At 34.6% G+C, this 18,145-nt stretch overlaps 1 protein-coding gene across 1 annotated transcript in view; it reads left to right on the forward strand.

The window, feature by feature from the left end:
- dachb (dachshund b) overlaps nt 1–13,575 on the forward strand; it is a 59,066-nt gene extending 45,491 nt beyond the window's left edge. The window contains exons 5-12 of the mRNA XM_048197869.1: nt 638–807; nt 1,222–1,363; nt 4,758–4,829; nt 6,231–6,361; nt 6,455–6,602; nt 6,714–6,851; nt 6,942–7,007; nt 11,839–13,575. Coding sequence (XP_048053826.1) covers nt 638–807; nt 1,222–1,363; nt 4,758–4,829; nt 6,231–6,361; nt 6,455–6,602; nt 6,714–6,851; nt 6,942–7,007; nt 11,839–11,876 — 905 coding nt within the window. The 3' untranslated portion in view covers nt 11,877–13,575. The remainder of the gene's footprint in view (nt 1–637; nt 808–1,221; nt 1,364–4,757; nt 4,830–6,230; nt 6,362–6,454; nt 6,603–6,713; nt 6,852–6,941; nt 7,008–11,838) is intronic.
- The last annotated feature ends 4,570 nt before the right edge of the window (nt 13,576–18,145 follow it).

Here is an 18,145-nt window from a genome sequence, read left to right on the forward strand (position 1 = left end):
TGTGATATAAAGTCAGAATTGCGTGTTATAAAGTCAGAATTGCGTGATATAAAGTCAGAATTGAGAGTTATAAAGTCAGAATTGTGTGATATAAAGTCAGAATTGCGTGTTATAAAGTCAGAATTGCGTGATATAAAGTCAGAATTGCGAGTTATAAAGTCAGAATTGTGTGATATAAAGTCAGAATTGCGTGTTATAACGTCCAATTGTAAGGGAAAAAAGACACTTCTCAGAATTGCGAATTTATATCTCACAATTCTGACTTTATAAACCGCAATTGCATGTTATAAAGTCAGAATTGTGAAATATAAACTCACACTTCTGATAAAAAAAGTCAGAATTGCGAGACTTTATAAGACGCAATTGCAGGTTTATATCATGCAATCCTGACTTTATAACTTGCAATTGTGAGTTTATATCTCGCAATTCTGAGAAAAGGTCAGAATTGTGAGATATAAAGTCAGAATTGCGTGATTAAAAAGTCAGAATTGTGAGAAGTCGCAATTACCTTTTTGATTTTTTTATTTAGTAGCAAAAACATGCTTCCATACATATGACTGGAGACATTCAGTAGATTTGTGTGATAAACAGACCCAAATGTAAGTAGTTATTCTCTGATTCTTTCTTCTTCGCATAGGACTGGACCTGCCCTTCATGATGATGCCCCATCCCCTGCTTCCTGTTGGACTTCCTCCTGCCTCTGTTGCCATGGCAATGAACCAGATGAACCACCTTAATACAATTGCCAACATGGTTGCCAGTGCACAGGTGCACAGCCCCGTCTCCAGGCCGACATCTGCCATCAAGGTAGGACATACTGTACACACCAGACACTAAAACACACACACATACACTCCAAGAGCTCATTTGCTGCAAGGTCATCAGGGATTGTTCACACAGTTCTTTTTTGAGTTTATTTATTTTGAGTCACTTAAAGCAATTTGCTGGTCCACTTGGTCTGAAGGGGTCCAAACTACTTTAGGGACTTGTGTTGCAAAGCACAGCTTGACTATTAAACTAGCTTCACCACAAAGCTGTACCTGAAAAAAGGTTTTATTTTATGACAAATCCTCAATGATGAACCTCAAGCCAATCTGACTCTCTGTTGGATTTCAGACGAACTGGGCCGTTGAAGATGTGTTTTCATGTGGGGAGAGTTTATATGGGTGTGTAATTGTTTACAGGACTGAACTTTTGATTTTTTATTTTTTTTTATTTCAGCAAGAGTGTTTTGAAGAGAGTCCCTCTTTGACACCATCCGTTGAGGGGATTGTTCCTCAGAAAACTGAGCCCTCACCTCAACAAAGCAGTTCAGTTCCCAGCAGCCCCACACACCCTTACACACACTCTCCTCAAAAAACAGGTGAGTTTACATATTCAATAGGGCTATCAAATGAATTAATTATATGCTGAGTAATGAATTGTTTTATTGTAATGAATCAAACTATACATCAATATTTTCTGAGTAAATCCCTCAAATATACAAAAGTTTGGGGTGAGTACTTTTCCTTTTTGAAAGAAATGAATGCTTTTATCCAGCAAGTGCATTAAATTGATCTAAAGTGAGAGTAAATACATTTATAATGTTACGAAAGTTTTTTATTTAAAATAATTGCTGTTCTTTTGAACTTTCTATTTATCAAAGAACCTTGAAAAATAATCAGAAATGTTTCTTGAGCACCAAATGTACATAGTAGAACGATTTCTGAAGGATCATGTCAAGTCAAGTCAAGTCAAATTTATTTATATAGCGCTTTTTACAATTGGTAATTGTTTCAAAGCAGCTTTACATATTAGAAGCACAGAAAAAAGAGAAGTGGTTAAAAATAAGCTGTACAAGCAAGCATGGTAATATGTAACATATACAAGACGGTTGCTACATTAAGCCAATGTCGGCTGACTCCCAGGGGTGGAAAAAAACCCCTAGGAGAAAAACCCAGCATGCTAACACTGGGAAAAAAGTCCTAGGAGGGAAAAAACCCCTTGGAAGATATATATAATATATGTAAATGGATATGGAGATCAAAATCTGAATTATACATTTTTATTATAGAGATTAAAAATAGATTATATATAAATATGTGTAAGCGGATACGGAGATTAAAAATCTTAATTATAGATCATGTGACACTAAAGACTGGAGTAATGATGCTGGAAATTCAGCTTTGCCATAAATTACATTTTATAATATATTCAAATAGAAAACAGTTATTTTAAATTGTAATATTATTTCACAATATTACTGCTTTTACTGTATTTTTGATCAAATAAATGGAGCCTTTGTGAGCATATGAGACTTCTTTCAAAAACATTAAAAAGTGTTACTAAACATTTGAATTATATTGTAACTCAAAGACATTATTGTGCTATATGAGTAAACCATTAAATAGACATTACAGGCAGTAGCATTAGAAGTCATCATAGTGAAATGTTTGTTTTATTTCTATAAAATTGAACATAAGCCTATCATTGGCCTGAAGTATACTTCAGAACACCTTAGTAAAAACACTCAGAATACTGTAGCAACTATATATATACCGATCAGGCATAACATTATCACCACCTTCCTAATATTGTGTTGGTCCCCCTTTTACTGCCAAAACAGCCCTGACCCGTCGAGGCATAGACTCCACTAGACCCCTGAAGGTGTGCTGTGGTATCTGGCACCAAGATGTTAGCTGCAGATCCTTTAAAGGGTTAGTTCACCCAAAAATGAAAATAATGTCATTTATTACTCACCCTCATGTCGTTCTACACCCGTAAGACCTTCGTTCATCTTCGGAACACAAATTAAGATATTTTTTATGAAATCCAATGGCTCAGTGAGACCTCTATTGGGAGCAAGATAATTAACACTTTCAGTGCTGAGAAAGGTACTAAAAACATATTTAAATCAGTTCATGTGAGTTCAGTGGTTCAACCTTAATATTATAAAGTGACGTAATACTTTTTGTGCGCCAAAAAAAAAATCGGCCATCACTAGATATTGTTGAAAAGTCGTTATTTTGCTTTTTGGCGCACAAAAAGAATTCTCGTCGCTTTATAATATTAAGGTAGAACCACTGTAGTCACATGAACTTTTAAATATGTTTTAAGTAGCTTTCTGGGCACTGAAAGTGCAAATTAACTTGCTGGCAATAGAGGCCACAATGAGCCATCTGATTTCATCAAAAATATCTTAATTTGTGTTCTGAAGATGAACGAAGATCTTACGGTGTGGAACGACTTGAGGGTGAGTAATAAATGAATTATTTTCATTTTTGGGTGAACTAACCCTTTAAGTCCTGCAAGTTGCGAAGTGGGGTTTCCATGGATCGGACTTGTTTGTTCAGCACATCCCACAGATGCTCGATTGGATTGAGATCTGGGGAATTTGGAGGCCATGTCAACACCTCAAACTCAGTGTGCTCCTCAAACCATTCCTGAACCAATTTTGTTTTGGGGTGCATTATCCTGCTAAAAGAGGCAACAGCCACCAGGGAATACCGTTTCCATGAATGGGTGTACATGGTCTGCAACAATGCTTAGGTAGTTGGTATGTGTCAAAGTAACATCCACATGGATGGCAGGACCTAAGGTTTCCCAGCAGAACATTGCCCAAAACATCACACTGCTTCTGTCGGCTTGCCTTCTTCCCATAGTGCATCCTGGTGCCATGTGTTCCCCTGGAAAGTGACGCACACGCACCCAGCCATTCACGTGATGTAAAAGAAAACGTGATTCATCAGACCAGGCCACCTTCTTCCATTGCTCCGTGGTCCAGTTCTGATGCTCTCATACCCACTGTTGGCGCTTTCGGCGGTGGACAGGGGTCAACATGGGCACCCTGACTGGTCTGTGGCTATGCAGCCCCATACGCAACAAACTGTGATGCAGTGTGTATTCTGACACCTTTATATCAGAACCAGCATTAACTTCTTGAGCAATTTGAGTAACAGTAGCTCGTCTGTTGGATCGGACCACAGGGGCAAGCCTTCGCTCCCCAATGAGCCTTGGCCACCCATGACCCTGTCGCCGGTTCACCACTGTTCCTTCATTGGACCACTTTTGATAGACACTGACCACTGCAGACCGGGAACACCCCACAGGAGCTGCAGTTTTGGAGATGCTCTGACCCAGTCGTCTAGTCATCACAATTTGACCCTTGTCGAACTCGCTCAAATCCTTACGCTTGCCAAATTTTCCTGCTTCTAACACATCAACTTTGAGGACAAAATGTTTACTTGCTGCCTAATATATCCCACCCACTAACAGGTGCTGTGATGAAGAGATAATCAGAGTTATTCACTTCACCTGTCAGTGGTCATAATGTTATGCCTGATTGGTGTGTGTATATATATATATATATATATATATATATATATATATATATATATATATATATATATATATATATATATATATATATATATATATATATATATATATATATATATATATTCCCTCAGAAAATGTAGTTTCTGAATGTTAGTGGATTTATGGAGACCCAGTTATTGTGGTTAGCATCTTCATCTTGAAGTGTGATATTACTGTTGTTTCATAATATCTTGCGTATAATGTCCATAGTAAACAATATTATATGATTTACATTGAGGGAAAAAAGATGTTACTGTAAACTAATCAACAAGCCTTGCAATGATTCTGGTGCATACACAATAACAGCACAAAGCAATATGTGTTTGTAATAGTCTGTGCTACTCAGAAGCTTCTTGTTTCATTTATCTACTGTCTTTTTATGTCTCTTTCTCTCTTTGCAGCATATGACGTTCATGACGAACAAAGGGAGTCAGACTCAGCTCTGCATATGAACAGACTTTCCAATGACAGGGGTGCATTTTCTCAACATAAACAAAATTTCATAAAAAACACAATTTCATATAACATAACTTTACATAAAAGCCTCTGACCTCCTCTGCTCTCGTTACAGTTCAATTATTACACAGAGCTTTTTTATTGCGTTTAGTTGGGTGATGTAATGGTATATTGTTGGTTGTAATGAGATATTCTAGGTTCTATAAACAAGTAATCTCAAAACAATTAAAATAATATGCTCATGCCTTACTTCTTACCATCCTGTACTAGAAAATATATAAAAAGCATTGACTGACAGACAGGTTTGGGGTCAGTAAGATATTAATTTATTCATTTTTATTTATTTATTTATTTATTTTTTTGGAAGTAAATGAATACTTTCATTCAGCAAGAATGCATTAAATTGATCAAAAGTGACAGATGTATCATGGTTTTCACAAAAATATTAAGCAGCACAGCTGTTTTAAGCATGATTCTAATAATAATAAATATTTCTTGAGCAGCAAATCAGCATATTATAATGATTTCTGAAGGATCATGTGACACTGAAGACTGGAGCAATGATGCTGAAAATTCAGCTTTACCTTCACAGGAATAAATTACACTTTAAAATATATTACAATAGAAAACAGTTAAAGTTTTAAATTGTTGTAATATTTCAGAATATTACATTTTTTACTGTATTTTTGATCAAATAAATGCAACCTTGGTGAGTATAAGAGACTTCTATTAAAACATTTAATAAACTTACTGACCCAAACTTTTTTTGTCAGTTTTATTATTATTGTTATTTTTTTTTATAATTTTTTATATTTTTATAAAGAGTTTTATTTCTTTACTTATTCTAGTACATCAATTTAAACTAAATTAAAATGAGAAATTTTGCCTTGACAGCTAGCTTTTATTGTATGTATTTAAATTTTACTGTTTATTTTATTTCAAGTAAAGATTTTTGGTAACACTTTACAATAAGGTTCATTAGTTAACATTAGTTAATTACATTAGTTAACATGAACTGCACTTCTACAGCATTTATTCATCTTTGTTAATGTTAATTTCAACATTTACTATACATTATTAAAATCTTGTTAACATTAATTAATGCACTGTGAACTAACATGAACAAACAATGAACAACTGTATTTTCATTAATTAACGTTAACGAAGATTCACAAATACAGTAACAAATGTATTGCTCATGGTTAGTTCATGTTAGTTAATGCATTAACTAATGTTTAATTAATGAACCTTATTGTAAAGTGTTACCAGATTGTTTTTTATTATTATTTAGTTGTTACCTATAATAACCCTGTCTGAGGATGAGCAAATGATGATAGTATTTAAATGAATGGCTAAACTATTCCTTTAACAGTCAGTTAATCAGTTTAATTAATGTCTGTGTGTTTATTGTTTTGCAGTTGAGCAGAATACAGCGAAGTCAACAATATTTGAGAAGGTCCCAGCTCAGACGTTTTCCTCAGGCTTCCCTGCTTCCCTCCTTTTCACAGACGGCCTCTCCTCCGTGGAGACCCTGCTCACTAATGTCCAGGTATGGCCATGAAAGGAATACATGCACACTGCACAGAGAGACACACATACAATACAATGTTCAGCATTAACAACATTTGGACATGTGTTTCAGGGTCTGCTAAAGGTGGCTTTGGAAAACGCCCGTCTGCAGGAGAAACAGCTTCAGCAGGAGAGGCGAGAGCTCAAGATGGAGCTGTACAGAGAGAGAGAGATGAGGGAGAGTCTAGAGAGACAGCTCACCTCTGAGTTACGCAGTCGAGGTAAAGTGTTAAGCTGTAATTCATATATTGGAGAATTGAAAAACCTGAGATCATCCAGTTCCATTTTGATTATTACAAGTGGAACTTTTCACTTCATCTTTTCTCATGCAGCCACTATTCAGAGACGTCTGAAGAAGGAGAAGAAGGCAAAGAGGAGGTTACAGGAGGCGCTGGAATATGAGTCCAAGCGGAGAGGGCAAATCGAGCAGGCCTTACAGCAGGCCACCTCATCAGACTCTCTCACACACGGTGAGACACGCTCACACACACTCAGTGAGTTTCATTCAGGCCGATAGTCTTTCAGCAGGCTTTGTCAGCTGTCGCTGTCTGTTAACACAGATCCAATCAGTCTGGACATGGAGACGGAGCGCTGCAGAAGCCCGGAGGACAACTGCTTGTTACAGGGTATTGAATGGAACTTCTTATTGTAGAACAAGCTATTTTAATCATATTTTAATAAATATATAGTACAAAATTCTGGAGTTGGTAAGATTTTGTAATGGTTTTGAATGAAGGCTTTTCTGCTCACAAAGGTTGCATTTTTTGAGTAAAAACAGTAATATTGTGAACTATTATTACAGTTTAAAATAACTATTTGCTATTTTTATATATTTTAAAGTGTAATTTATATATTTATAAAGTTGAATTTTCAGCATCATTACTCCAGTTTTTCACTGTCCAATGATCCTTCAGAAACCATTCTAAAATGCTGATTTGGTGCTCAAGAAACATTTATTATTTATTATCAATGTTGAAAATAGCTATGCTGCTTAATATTTTTGTGGAAACTGGGATACAAAAGAACAGCACTTATTTAAAATAGAATTTGTTATTATAACTAGTGTAAAAGTCTTTACTGTCACTTTTAATCAATCCTTGCTGAATAACAGTATTAATTTCCTTTCAAAAAACTTATGAATGGTGACATATACAATATATAAATAGTACAGTCCAAAAGTTTGGAACCACTAAGATTTTTAATGTTTTTAAAAGAAGTTTCGTCTGCTCACCAAGGCTACATTTATTTAATTAAAAATACAGTAAAAACAGTAATATTGTGAAATATTATTACAATTTAAAATAACTGTTTTCTATTTGAATATATTTCACAAAGTAATTTGTTCCTGTGATTAAAAGCTGAATTTTCAGCATCATTACTCCAGTCTTCAGTGTCACATGATCCTTCAGAAATCATTCTAATATGCTGATCTGCTGCTCAAGAAACATTTAATGTGTACAATTGTACAAAATATTTGTGTACAAAATTTTATTTGATGAATAGAAAGTTCAAAAGAACAGTGTTTATCTGAAATCTAATCTTTTGTAACATTATAAATGTCTTTACTGCCACTTTTGATTGATTTAATGCATCCTTGCTGAATAAAAGTATTCATTTCTTTCATTTCTTTTCAAAAAAATAAAAATAAAAATTCTTACTGATCCCAAACTTTTGAACGGTAGTGTATAATGCTACAGAAGCTTTGTATTTCAGATAAATGCTGTTCTTTTGAACTTTCTATTCATCAAGGAATCCTGAAAAAAAAAAAGTACACAACTGTTTTCAACATTGAAAATAATCATAAATGTTTCTTGAGCAGCAGATCAGCATATTAGAATGATTTCTGAAGGATCATGTGACACTGAAGACTGGAGTAACGATGCTGAAAATTCAGCTTTGCATCACAGGAATAAATTACTTTGTCAAATATATTTAAATAGTACACAGTTATTTTAAATTGTAATAATATTTCACAATATTACTGTTTTTTACTGTATTTTTAATTAAATAAATGTAGCCTTGGTGAGCAGACGAAACTTCTTTTAAAAACATTAAAAATCTTAGTGGTTCCAAACTTTTGGACTGTACTGTATATATCATTAGAAATTTAAGGATTCAGATTCATCATCATTACCGAACAATCATTATTTTAAATTTTTTTCTTTTGTCAAATTAACTTAAATAATTAATGTAGTTCAGATAACATATTTTAAGTTTCTGTTGATTAAACCAATCGCCTTCATTGCATTAACTCAAATTTTTAATTTCAATGAACTTTAACGCATTTAAAAATTTAACGCAACCAGGTAACTTACTTTTTTTTTAAGTTAAAACAACAATATTTTTTTACAGTGCATGAACAAAAATCAACAGGCTGAAGAACACTTAGACAAGGAACTTTTGCCTATGGTTTAAAAATACCTTAGCAATAGTAAAAACAACTAGCCTAACTAATATAAATTTCAAGCATTATTAAAGACAAGTAAACACTCTGTAATTAAAAAAAGAACAAATAAACAAATTAGCAATTGCACAAATAAATACAACTGAACAAAGATACAATTGAAATCAACAGTGTTTTAAAATTTTCAGGTATTTAGGTACAGAAACTGTAATCAAATGTAAAATAACACCTAACTTTATAAATAAAATATACATTACAAATATATTTACAAAAGTTAAAAGTTATAATTTTTCGCCTGCTGTCACTTTAAGAGCTGCACGAATCCAATATACCGTTATGCATTTTCTGATTTTCTGTCAATTGTTTACGTTCACTTAAGTCATAACCGACTGTGTTTACGAGGATATTTTGACATATTTTTGTGTGCATTTGTGCATTCAAGTGCAAAAAGACGCGGAAGAGAAGTCAGCATCAGGCACTAATTCAGCACGAGAGGTGGCTTTCTGCGCGCACGTTTTGGATGTGTGCACAGCACAGAAAACAGTGCCCGGGTCTTCTTGTGCTTGAATGGTTTAAAGTCAAATTAAAATGCACACAAAGGAATCGATAAGAGGAATCGAAATTTTAATTTTATAACAAGTATCCGATTCCAGAATTGGAATCGATTTTCAATTCCCAACCCTATTAATGATAAATATGATCATTCCCTGTATATTCACTTTGAAGAGAGTGCTAATATGTTTAGTATTTTTATTTTTCCTTGTACAAACACACGTTTATCAACACACTCATGTATGCAGTGTGTATTTATATGGACATGCAAAGTTTCAGCTTTGGCTTATTCAGATTTGTTGTTTTGACCTCACTTCCCCTTCCCATCAGTCTTTCTCAGCAACACCGTGTGTCACTCGCCCGTGTCCTCCAAACAGATGAGATCATCGGCTCCCTCTGTCTCAGAGCGAAACCATTAGCAAATAAACACATAGATGAATCAAAAGACTGGGGACTAATTGCAAGTTTCCTGTGTAAGCAAAGCCTCACCGCATGAATATTCCAGCTCCGCCCTTCCACCCGTTTATCTGTTTCTGCAGCTGGCCTTTCTCGTTCTCTCCCCCTCCGTGAGACAGCTAAAGCTACATGATAAATTACTTGAATTACACCTCGTGTTAATTTTATTAAAATGGCTCCCTAATGCCGAGAAAATCTGCTACACGTTGGCACCGCACTGGACTGGAAGAGTTGTTCATTTACTAATGTCTATTGTACTTTTTACATGATGTGCAAAAATAGTCTATTTTAGAGTAAAAGGGCATTTGAAATTATATATAATATTTACAAGTTAATAATTTCTTATATTTGAATTATGCAGTGTTTTTAAAAATGTTGGTCAAACATTAGGCCTATCTTAAATTAACTTAAATAAAAATAAAATTGACAATCTAACTAAAAAATAAAAAATAAAAAAATAACTGAAATGAACTATATGACAAAAAAATAAAACAAAATGCACTACCATTCAAAAGTAGGGGTTTGGTAAGATTTTTAAATGTTTAGGCTGCATTTATTTGATCACAAATACTGCAAAAACTGTAATATTGTGAAATATCATTACAATTTAAAATAATATTTTTTATTTTTAATATATTTTAAAGGCAAAGCTAAATTTTTAGCAGTCTTCAGTGTCACATGATCCTTCAGAAATCATTCTGATATGCTGATTTGCTGCTTAAGAAACATTTCTTATTATTATCAATGATGAAAACAGTTGTGTTGCTTAATATTTTTGTGGAGAACAGGATTTATTTAAAGGTGCCCTAGAATTAAAAATTGAATTTATCTTGGCATAGTTAAATAACAAGAGTTCAGTACATGGAAATGACATACAGTGAGTCTCAAACTCCATTGTTTCCTCCTTCTTATATAAATCTAATTTGTTTAAAAGACCTCCGACGAACAGGCAAATCTCAACATAACACCGACTGTTACGTAACAGTCGGGGTGTACGCCCCAATATTTGCATATGCCAGCTCATGTTCAAGGCATTAGACAAGGGCAGGACATCTGGATGTGCACAGCTGAATCATCAGACTAGGTAAGCAAGCAAGAACAACAGCGAAAAATGGCAGATGGAGCGATAATAACCGACATGATCCATGATATCATGATATTTTTAGTGATATTTGTAAATTGTCTTTCTAAATGTTTCGTTAGCATGTTGCTAATGTACTGTTAAATGTGGTTAAAGTTACCATCGTTTATTACTGTATTCACGGAGACAAGAGCCGTCGTTATTTTCATTATTAAACACTTGCAGTCTGTATAATTCATAAACACAACTTCATTCTTTATAAACATTCTAACAGTGTAGCATTAGCCGTTAGCCACAGAGCATAGCCTCAAACTCATTCAGAATCAAATGTAAACATCCAAATAAATACAATACTCACATAATCCGATGTATGCATGCAGCATGCATGACGAACACTTTGTAAAGATCCATTTTGAGGGTTATATTAGCTGTGTGAACTTTGTTTATGCTGTTAAAGGCAAGTGCGTGCTCCGTGGGCGGGGAGCGTGAGCATTTAAAGGGGCCGCAGCCTAAATCGGCTCATATTTAATGATGCCCCAAAATAGGCAGTTAAAAAAATTAATAAAAAAAATCTATGGGGTATTTTGAGCTGAAACTTCACAGACACATTCAGGGGACACCTTAGACTTATATTACATCTTTTAAAAAGACGTTCTACGGCACCTTTAATGATTTATTTTTTAACATCATAAATGTCTTTACTCTCACTTTTGATAAGTTTAATGCGTCCTTACTGAAAAAAAAGTATTAATTTCTTTAAAAAAGTTTAACAAGAGAAGTTTAACACTGTTAAATATTTAAATAATCATTGAATAATATTGAAAAAAACTGTCGTTTCAGCCTCTCCCCATTCAAGTACATAAGAAGAACAAGTAGTTTTTTTTCCAGACTGCTGTAATTTACAAGTTAAACCTGAGGTTTAGTACTCTCAAACCTTCCTCTTGTTGTTTCTTTTTTTTTACAGAAAGCAGAACATACACAAAAAATCCAATAATGTACTAAGAGGAGGTGATCTCCCAATGAGAGAGCGAGGATGTTCTCCACATCATGGATCATCCCTACACAATAAACAATCAACTTCCCAAATGCAGTTTCCAGTGAAGAGAGGACTTCAAGGTTTTACACAATGAGCTACATTGGAGAAGATCTTCTCTTTGACCCAACCGATTGCTCCATCCACTCTTATTCCCATCCTCACAACATTCCAGATTCCTCAACTGTTGTTTTATCTACATACATTGTGCTTAATTCCCTGTTTAAGCTCTGTGGAGACGGTTGATGTCCTGTTACTTGTTTTGAAGCCTTGACAATATCCCTTCAGGACACTGACCTTCAGTCTAATGCCCTCAGGATGGGCTGATGAAAATGTAAAAAAAAAAAAAAAAAAAAAAAAATGAGAGAAAGAGAAGGAAAAGAGATGCATCTGGCTTGTGTTTCATTCTTGTTGAAAGACTCTGAAGAGTGTGGAATGTTACATTTCGTTGCTTTTCTCTTGTTTGTCCATCTTCTGGTTCTTCCGTTCATTTATCTCTCTTTGTAGGTCAGTTTAGCTTCTTGATACCGTTTAAAATGTTCACCTGCTCTTCAGTTTGAGCAACCGTATGTGCTAGTTTTCTTTCGTATGACCTTGCGTTATTTTATTGGCTTTCAGTCAGAAGGAAAAGCTAACGAATGTGTTTATTCTGTATTTTGAATCTTTCCTAACGAGAAATACAGTATTACAGCCACGTCATTCATTCAAAAGTTTCAAAAGTCTCCCTGAATGTTTCGCCCTTCATATGATACGTAGGTCTTTGGATTGTTGAAACCTGTGGTTCCCAAGCATTTACAGAGATTTGATTCACTAACCGTTTTAGCATAGGCTAAAACTAGACACTTAGACCGCAGAGGATATTTGGCATTTCCCCCAACATATGAGTCTTTATTTAGTCTGAGAGTTACTTAAAGAGGAAAACAGACTTCCCGCAGAACAGAAGTTCCCTGCTGCTGTTGTCAGGATGAGCCTTGAGCCATCATTCCTATAGGCATTTGAATGCTAAATCATGTCTTGAAAGGTGTGGATCGATGTCTGTCACCGTTTTGTGCACCAGAAAGAACCGACGACACAAATAAACAATGCTATGCTCATGTCACCGGTGTCACCTTGTCGTCAATAGCATTCCTCATGAAGCAAAAGCCATCAAACAGTCCTATTGATTCAGGTCATGCAAATGAGACCCCATTAGTGCCTTTATTGACACATATCAAAGTCCTCATTAACATTCAGTTTGTGGTCTTCTCACGACCGGCATTTTAGACACAAGCTAAAATGTCATGAGTATTGTCCTGTAGAGTCATTTAGAGTCTAAATGGACCCTTGAAAGAGGCAATTTCCTTTTCCAAACAAGGATATCATGACTCAAAGTACAGTACTGTAACGTGGCATTGTAATATTTTTCTTTTGCATACTTTAGGAATATCACCAGAGACCATAAATCTTTGGGGACCATAAATAGATTTGAAAACAATTTACTCTGATTCGGAATTTCTCTCTAAAAATGGGAGATGAGTGACCATTTGGGAACGTGGGAAATGTTCGGTTTAAAAACTACAGTAAGCAAAAGATAGGAGCGGAAGATAAACATATGTGTTTAGGATATATACAGAAATGGCATCTGTTTTGTAATGATTGTTTTGTGATAAATATATCAGTACTGTTGCATTTATTTGTGTATTCAGTCAATTTCAGCATCCTGGAAATTATGTTAAGTTATACACAAGTTTTGAGTCTCTATGTAAAAGGAAACTACATACAGGATATTGTGTGATCACTGACTAAGCAGGCTGGAAACAAAAAATAAACAATAAAAATGAAACCTCAAGTATCAAGAACATGGTCCCATACACTGAAAAAAAAAAGGCTTTTTCACATTATTTTTCACAGGGCTTTTCACATTGCACTTACCCCAGGAAAGGAACGTTTCACAATTGTAATTTAGAAGCGGGGTTAGCAATGCTTTTTATGATACGGTGTTAAACGAGGGCTTTTCACACTTGAAAAAGTTAACCATGGGTCATTATAAACCCCAGGTAAATGCAATCCTGGGTTATCTTTATATTTACTTTTCACACTGCTCATACTATACCTGGGGTTAACAGTTAATCCAGGGTATTCATAAACTGCCGTTTCACACTGCACGTTCCTAGCAGGGTTAATCTTCTTATTTGCATATTTCAGGTGTCAGTACTGACTGGACAAACGCAGTGCGTGACCTGTTTACATAAAGGCTCTTGCATTGCTGACTGTAATATCAAGTGTTTTTATAGGTAAGGTAAGGTAAGGTAAGAATGACGGTCTCTTCACTCCAACTGAACGTTAAAGGATTAGTTCATTTTCAAATTAAAATTCCCTGATAATTTACTCACCCCCATGTCATCCAAGATGTTCATGTCTTTCTTTCTTCAGTCGAAAAGAAATTAAGGTTTTTGATGAAAACATTCCAGGATTTTTCTCCATATAGTGGACTTCAATGGAGCCCAAACGGTTGAAGGTCAAAATGACAGTTTCAGTGCAGCTTCAAAACGTTCTGCACAATCCCAGACGAGAAATAAGGGTCTTATCTAGAGAAAACATCGCTCATTTAAAATAAAATAAAATGTTATACATTTTAACCATAAATGCTCATCTTAAACTAGCTTTCTTCTTCTTCTTCTCTATTAGAATTCCAGCAGTGTAGACACTGCTAAGTGTATTACTGCCCTCCACAGGTCAAAGTTTGAACTAAATTGTCATATACAATATGCTAGTGCAAGTATATAACAATTAGTTCAAACTTTGACCTGACCATTGTACAAGTTTAACACCGCAAAACACCGTAAGGGCTCATTCACACAGAGGCGCGGGCAGTGGAATGGGGAAAAAATGCAAGGTCTCGAGAAGTGTTGAACTGATTTTAACTTGAGCGTTTTTAGAAAGCCATGTCATGCGCGAGACGCTGCAAAAGAAGCACGACCCGAGCGATTTTTCGTCTAGCGCGTTTACATAGAAAAACAATGGAAAAGTAGTGCTTATAAATTAAAAAAAAGTGTATAAACGTATATAAACAGTTGTTTCTGCGTATGATAGAAAAAATGTCAAACGGCAAAGGAAAACGCTGCAATTGGAGTGAAGAGACTGCCATTCTTACCTTTAAATTCAAAAAGTTCACTGAAAAAAACTTGATATTACAGTCAGCAATGAGGATGCGCAATGCAAGAGCCTTATGTAAACAGGTCAAGCGCTGCAGTAACATTGACACCTCGGAAATGAAAATAACACTAAAAAATAAAAACGGAAAATGTACTGGTAATTTTCTGCCAGGACGTTAATCCTTAAAACACAACCTAATGCAAAGCATAATTCTAAATACAGGTAAAACACCTGTAAAATACCAATATGGAAAATTCCTTCATATTTATACAGTACATTGTGCCCTATTTTTACTGAATTTTTAGCCCAGGGTTTAGGAATGTGCAGTCTGAAATGGCATTTTATGAACTGTTTATTAAAGGTGCTACAGGGGATGTTTTGTTTCATACATTTTTGCAATATTACTTGAAACTGTCTTTACTAACTGATAAAAGACTATTTATTAGGTGCACTGAAAGGAATAATATTAATATACATCATCTGTGCACGAGGTAGGGCCTTAAAAACATCAGCCAATCGTTTACGCAATCATCGCGTAAACGATTGGCCCTCTGGCTTGTCAATCACTGCCATGACTTTTCTTGTGCGAGACGTGCGCGGCTGCGCGCTCCAGTAACTTTCCACATTCCACAGGCGCTGCATGCAATGTTTTTGTCAGGAGACAGGAATAACAACTGCAGATTATGAGTTACCTGCGGTGAGTCCGACATAATGAATCCACTAACACGACACAGCGAATGCCGGTGGTAAACACTCGTGTTCCAAAACTCGTGCACGAGTTTTGGGAAGCGTTCCCTCGAAATGAGCTGTGAAGGAGGGGGGTTGTTCTTACGCATGCGCTCATTTCAAAAACTCACTAAGTGTCTTTGGTTTCTCAGTCGATGAAAAGATCCTCTTTAGCACCTTTAACTGTTAACCCCAGGTATACGGAAGAGGATTAGGGCCAAGCAATAATAAAAAAATATAAAACCATCTCGAGATTAAATTTGTTAAATTTCGAGAAAAAACTCGTTAAATTTCGAGAAAAAAAGTCGAAATAAAATGTTGAGAATAAACTCATTAAATTACGAGAAAAAAAAATTTAAATTACGAGAAAAAAGTCGTTAAATTACGAGAACAAATTCGTTAAATTATGAGAAAAATGTTGTTAAATTTCGAGAAAAAAGTCGAGATAAAATGTTGAGAATAAAGTCATTAAATTATGAGAATAAAGTCATTAAATTATGAGAAAAAAGTTGTTAAATTATGAGAACAAATTCGTAATTTAATGAATTTGTTCTCGTAATTTAACAACTTTTTTCTCGTAATTTAACGACTTTATTCTCAACATTTTATCTCGACTTTTTTCTCGAAATGTAACGAGTTTTTTTCTCGTAATTTAACGAGTTTATTCTCAACATTTTATCTTGACATTTTTCTCAAAATTTAACGAGTTTTTTCTCTAAATTTAACAACTTTGATCTCAAGATGGTTTTATTTTTTTATTATTGCTTGGCCCTAATCCTCTTCCGTACAGGTACAGTATGAGCAGTGTGAAACGTGAATAAAGATAACCCAGGATTGCATTTACCTGGGGTTCAGAATGACCCAGGGTTAACTTTTTCAAGTGTGAAAAGCCCTAAATGTGAGTGTAGAAGAGACCGTTTCATTCTTATCTTTATAGTCCGAAATGTCCATTCAATATAAATTTGAGTCGGCAATACGCAGCTGTAAACAGGTCGCGTGCTGCGTTTATCCAATCAAAGACACCGCAAATATGCAAATGAAAACATTAACCCAGGGTTTAGGAATGTACAATGTGAAACATCAGTTTATGAATACCCAGGATTAATTATTAACCCCGGGTAGCCTTAATTATGAGCAGTGTGCAAGATAACCCAGGATTCTGTTTACCCAGGGTTTAGAATGACCCAGGGTTAACTATTCCATGTGTGTTACTATAAATTTCACAAATAATTACAAAGAAATAGCAAGTGACATTTAATTAAACATGAAAATTTGAAGTAGTAGCTTTTTCTTGTAAAACGTACTCCGTTAAAACCTTTTTACAATCTACAACAGCAAAACAATACATCAGTTTATTTCATGGCATTCATTATTTTCTTTAAAATGATTCTCCAAGCTGTGGGCAGTTTTTCAATTCCTTGAGCCAGATAAACAGAAATGTGCCTGATATGTCTTATTATTTCCATGATGCATTAAGGGTGGCTGCTGTTTTCTCAGGGTGGTGCAACAACTATAAATAGTCAGAGGCACTGATTGAATGATTTACCCATAATGCTCCAAACAGAAAACATGAGTTTATTTTGTTACTCATGAAAAAGACAGCCCACATATTTTTTTAATGCGATTTGAAGAAGCTTCTTGTCTCCAGTGAGTTATAGAACCATTTCATGCACCACAGCCTTCAAATAAAGATACACATTGTGAAGAAAGCACTTAAATAAGACAAGAAAAAATGTTTGTTTAACTAGATTACCCATATTAGGGCACACTGGGATGGAAAGGGAGGAAATGCTTTGAAAGGAAATTATTAAATCATGATTAAGTCATTGAACCCATGAACAACTTTTCTTTTGACATCGAAAGATAACAGAGGATGTTTTTCCTCATCTAAAGTGACCAAAGTTCTCTTTTTTTGACTTCAGCCATATAGAAGAATGAGAATGTTTCTTTAAATGAATGACAAGGAATAAAATAATATAAAATAATAGATTAATACAAGGAAAGAAATCATATATTTATAGACCTGCACTGCTGCAAATCTTTTTAAAAATATCTTTTAAAAAAGTCTCATGCTCACAAAGACTGCATTGGATCAATAATACAGTGAAATAACTGTTATTAAAATAACTGTTATTATTATGATGATTTAAAATAACTGTTTTCTATTTAAACATAAAATTTCATTTATTCCTGTGATAAAGCTGAATTTTAGCATCATTACTCCAATTTTCAGTCACGTGATTCTTCAGATCCTTTGCTCTGCATTTTTTATTATCAATGTTGAGCCACTTAATAATTTTGTGAAAACCGCGATACATTTTTAGTGTCTTTATTGTTCTTTTCCACCAGTTTAATTTATCATTGCTGAATAAAAGTA

This window comes from Megalobrama amblycephala, linkage group LG7, assembly GCF_018812025.1.
Source record: "Megalobrama amblycephala isolate DHTTF-2021 linkage group LG7, ASM1881202v1, whole genome shotgun sequence".
Taxonomy (NCBI): domain Eukaryota; kingdom Metazoa; phylum Chordata; class Actinopteri; order Cypriniformes; family Xenocyprididae; genus Megalobrama; species Megalobrama amblycephala.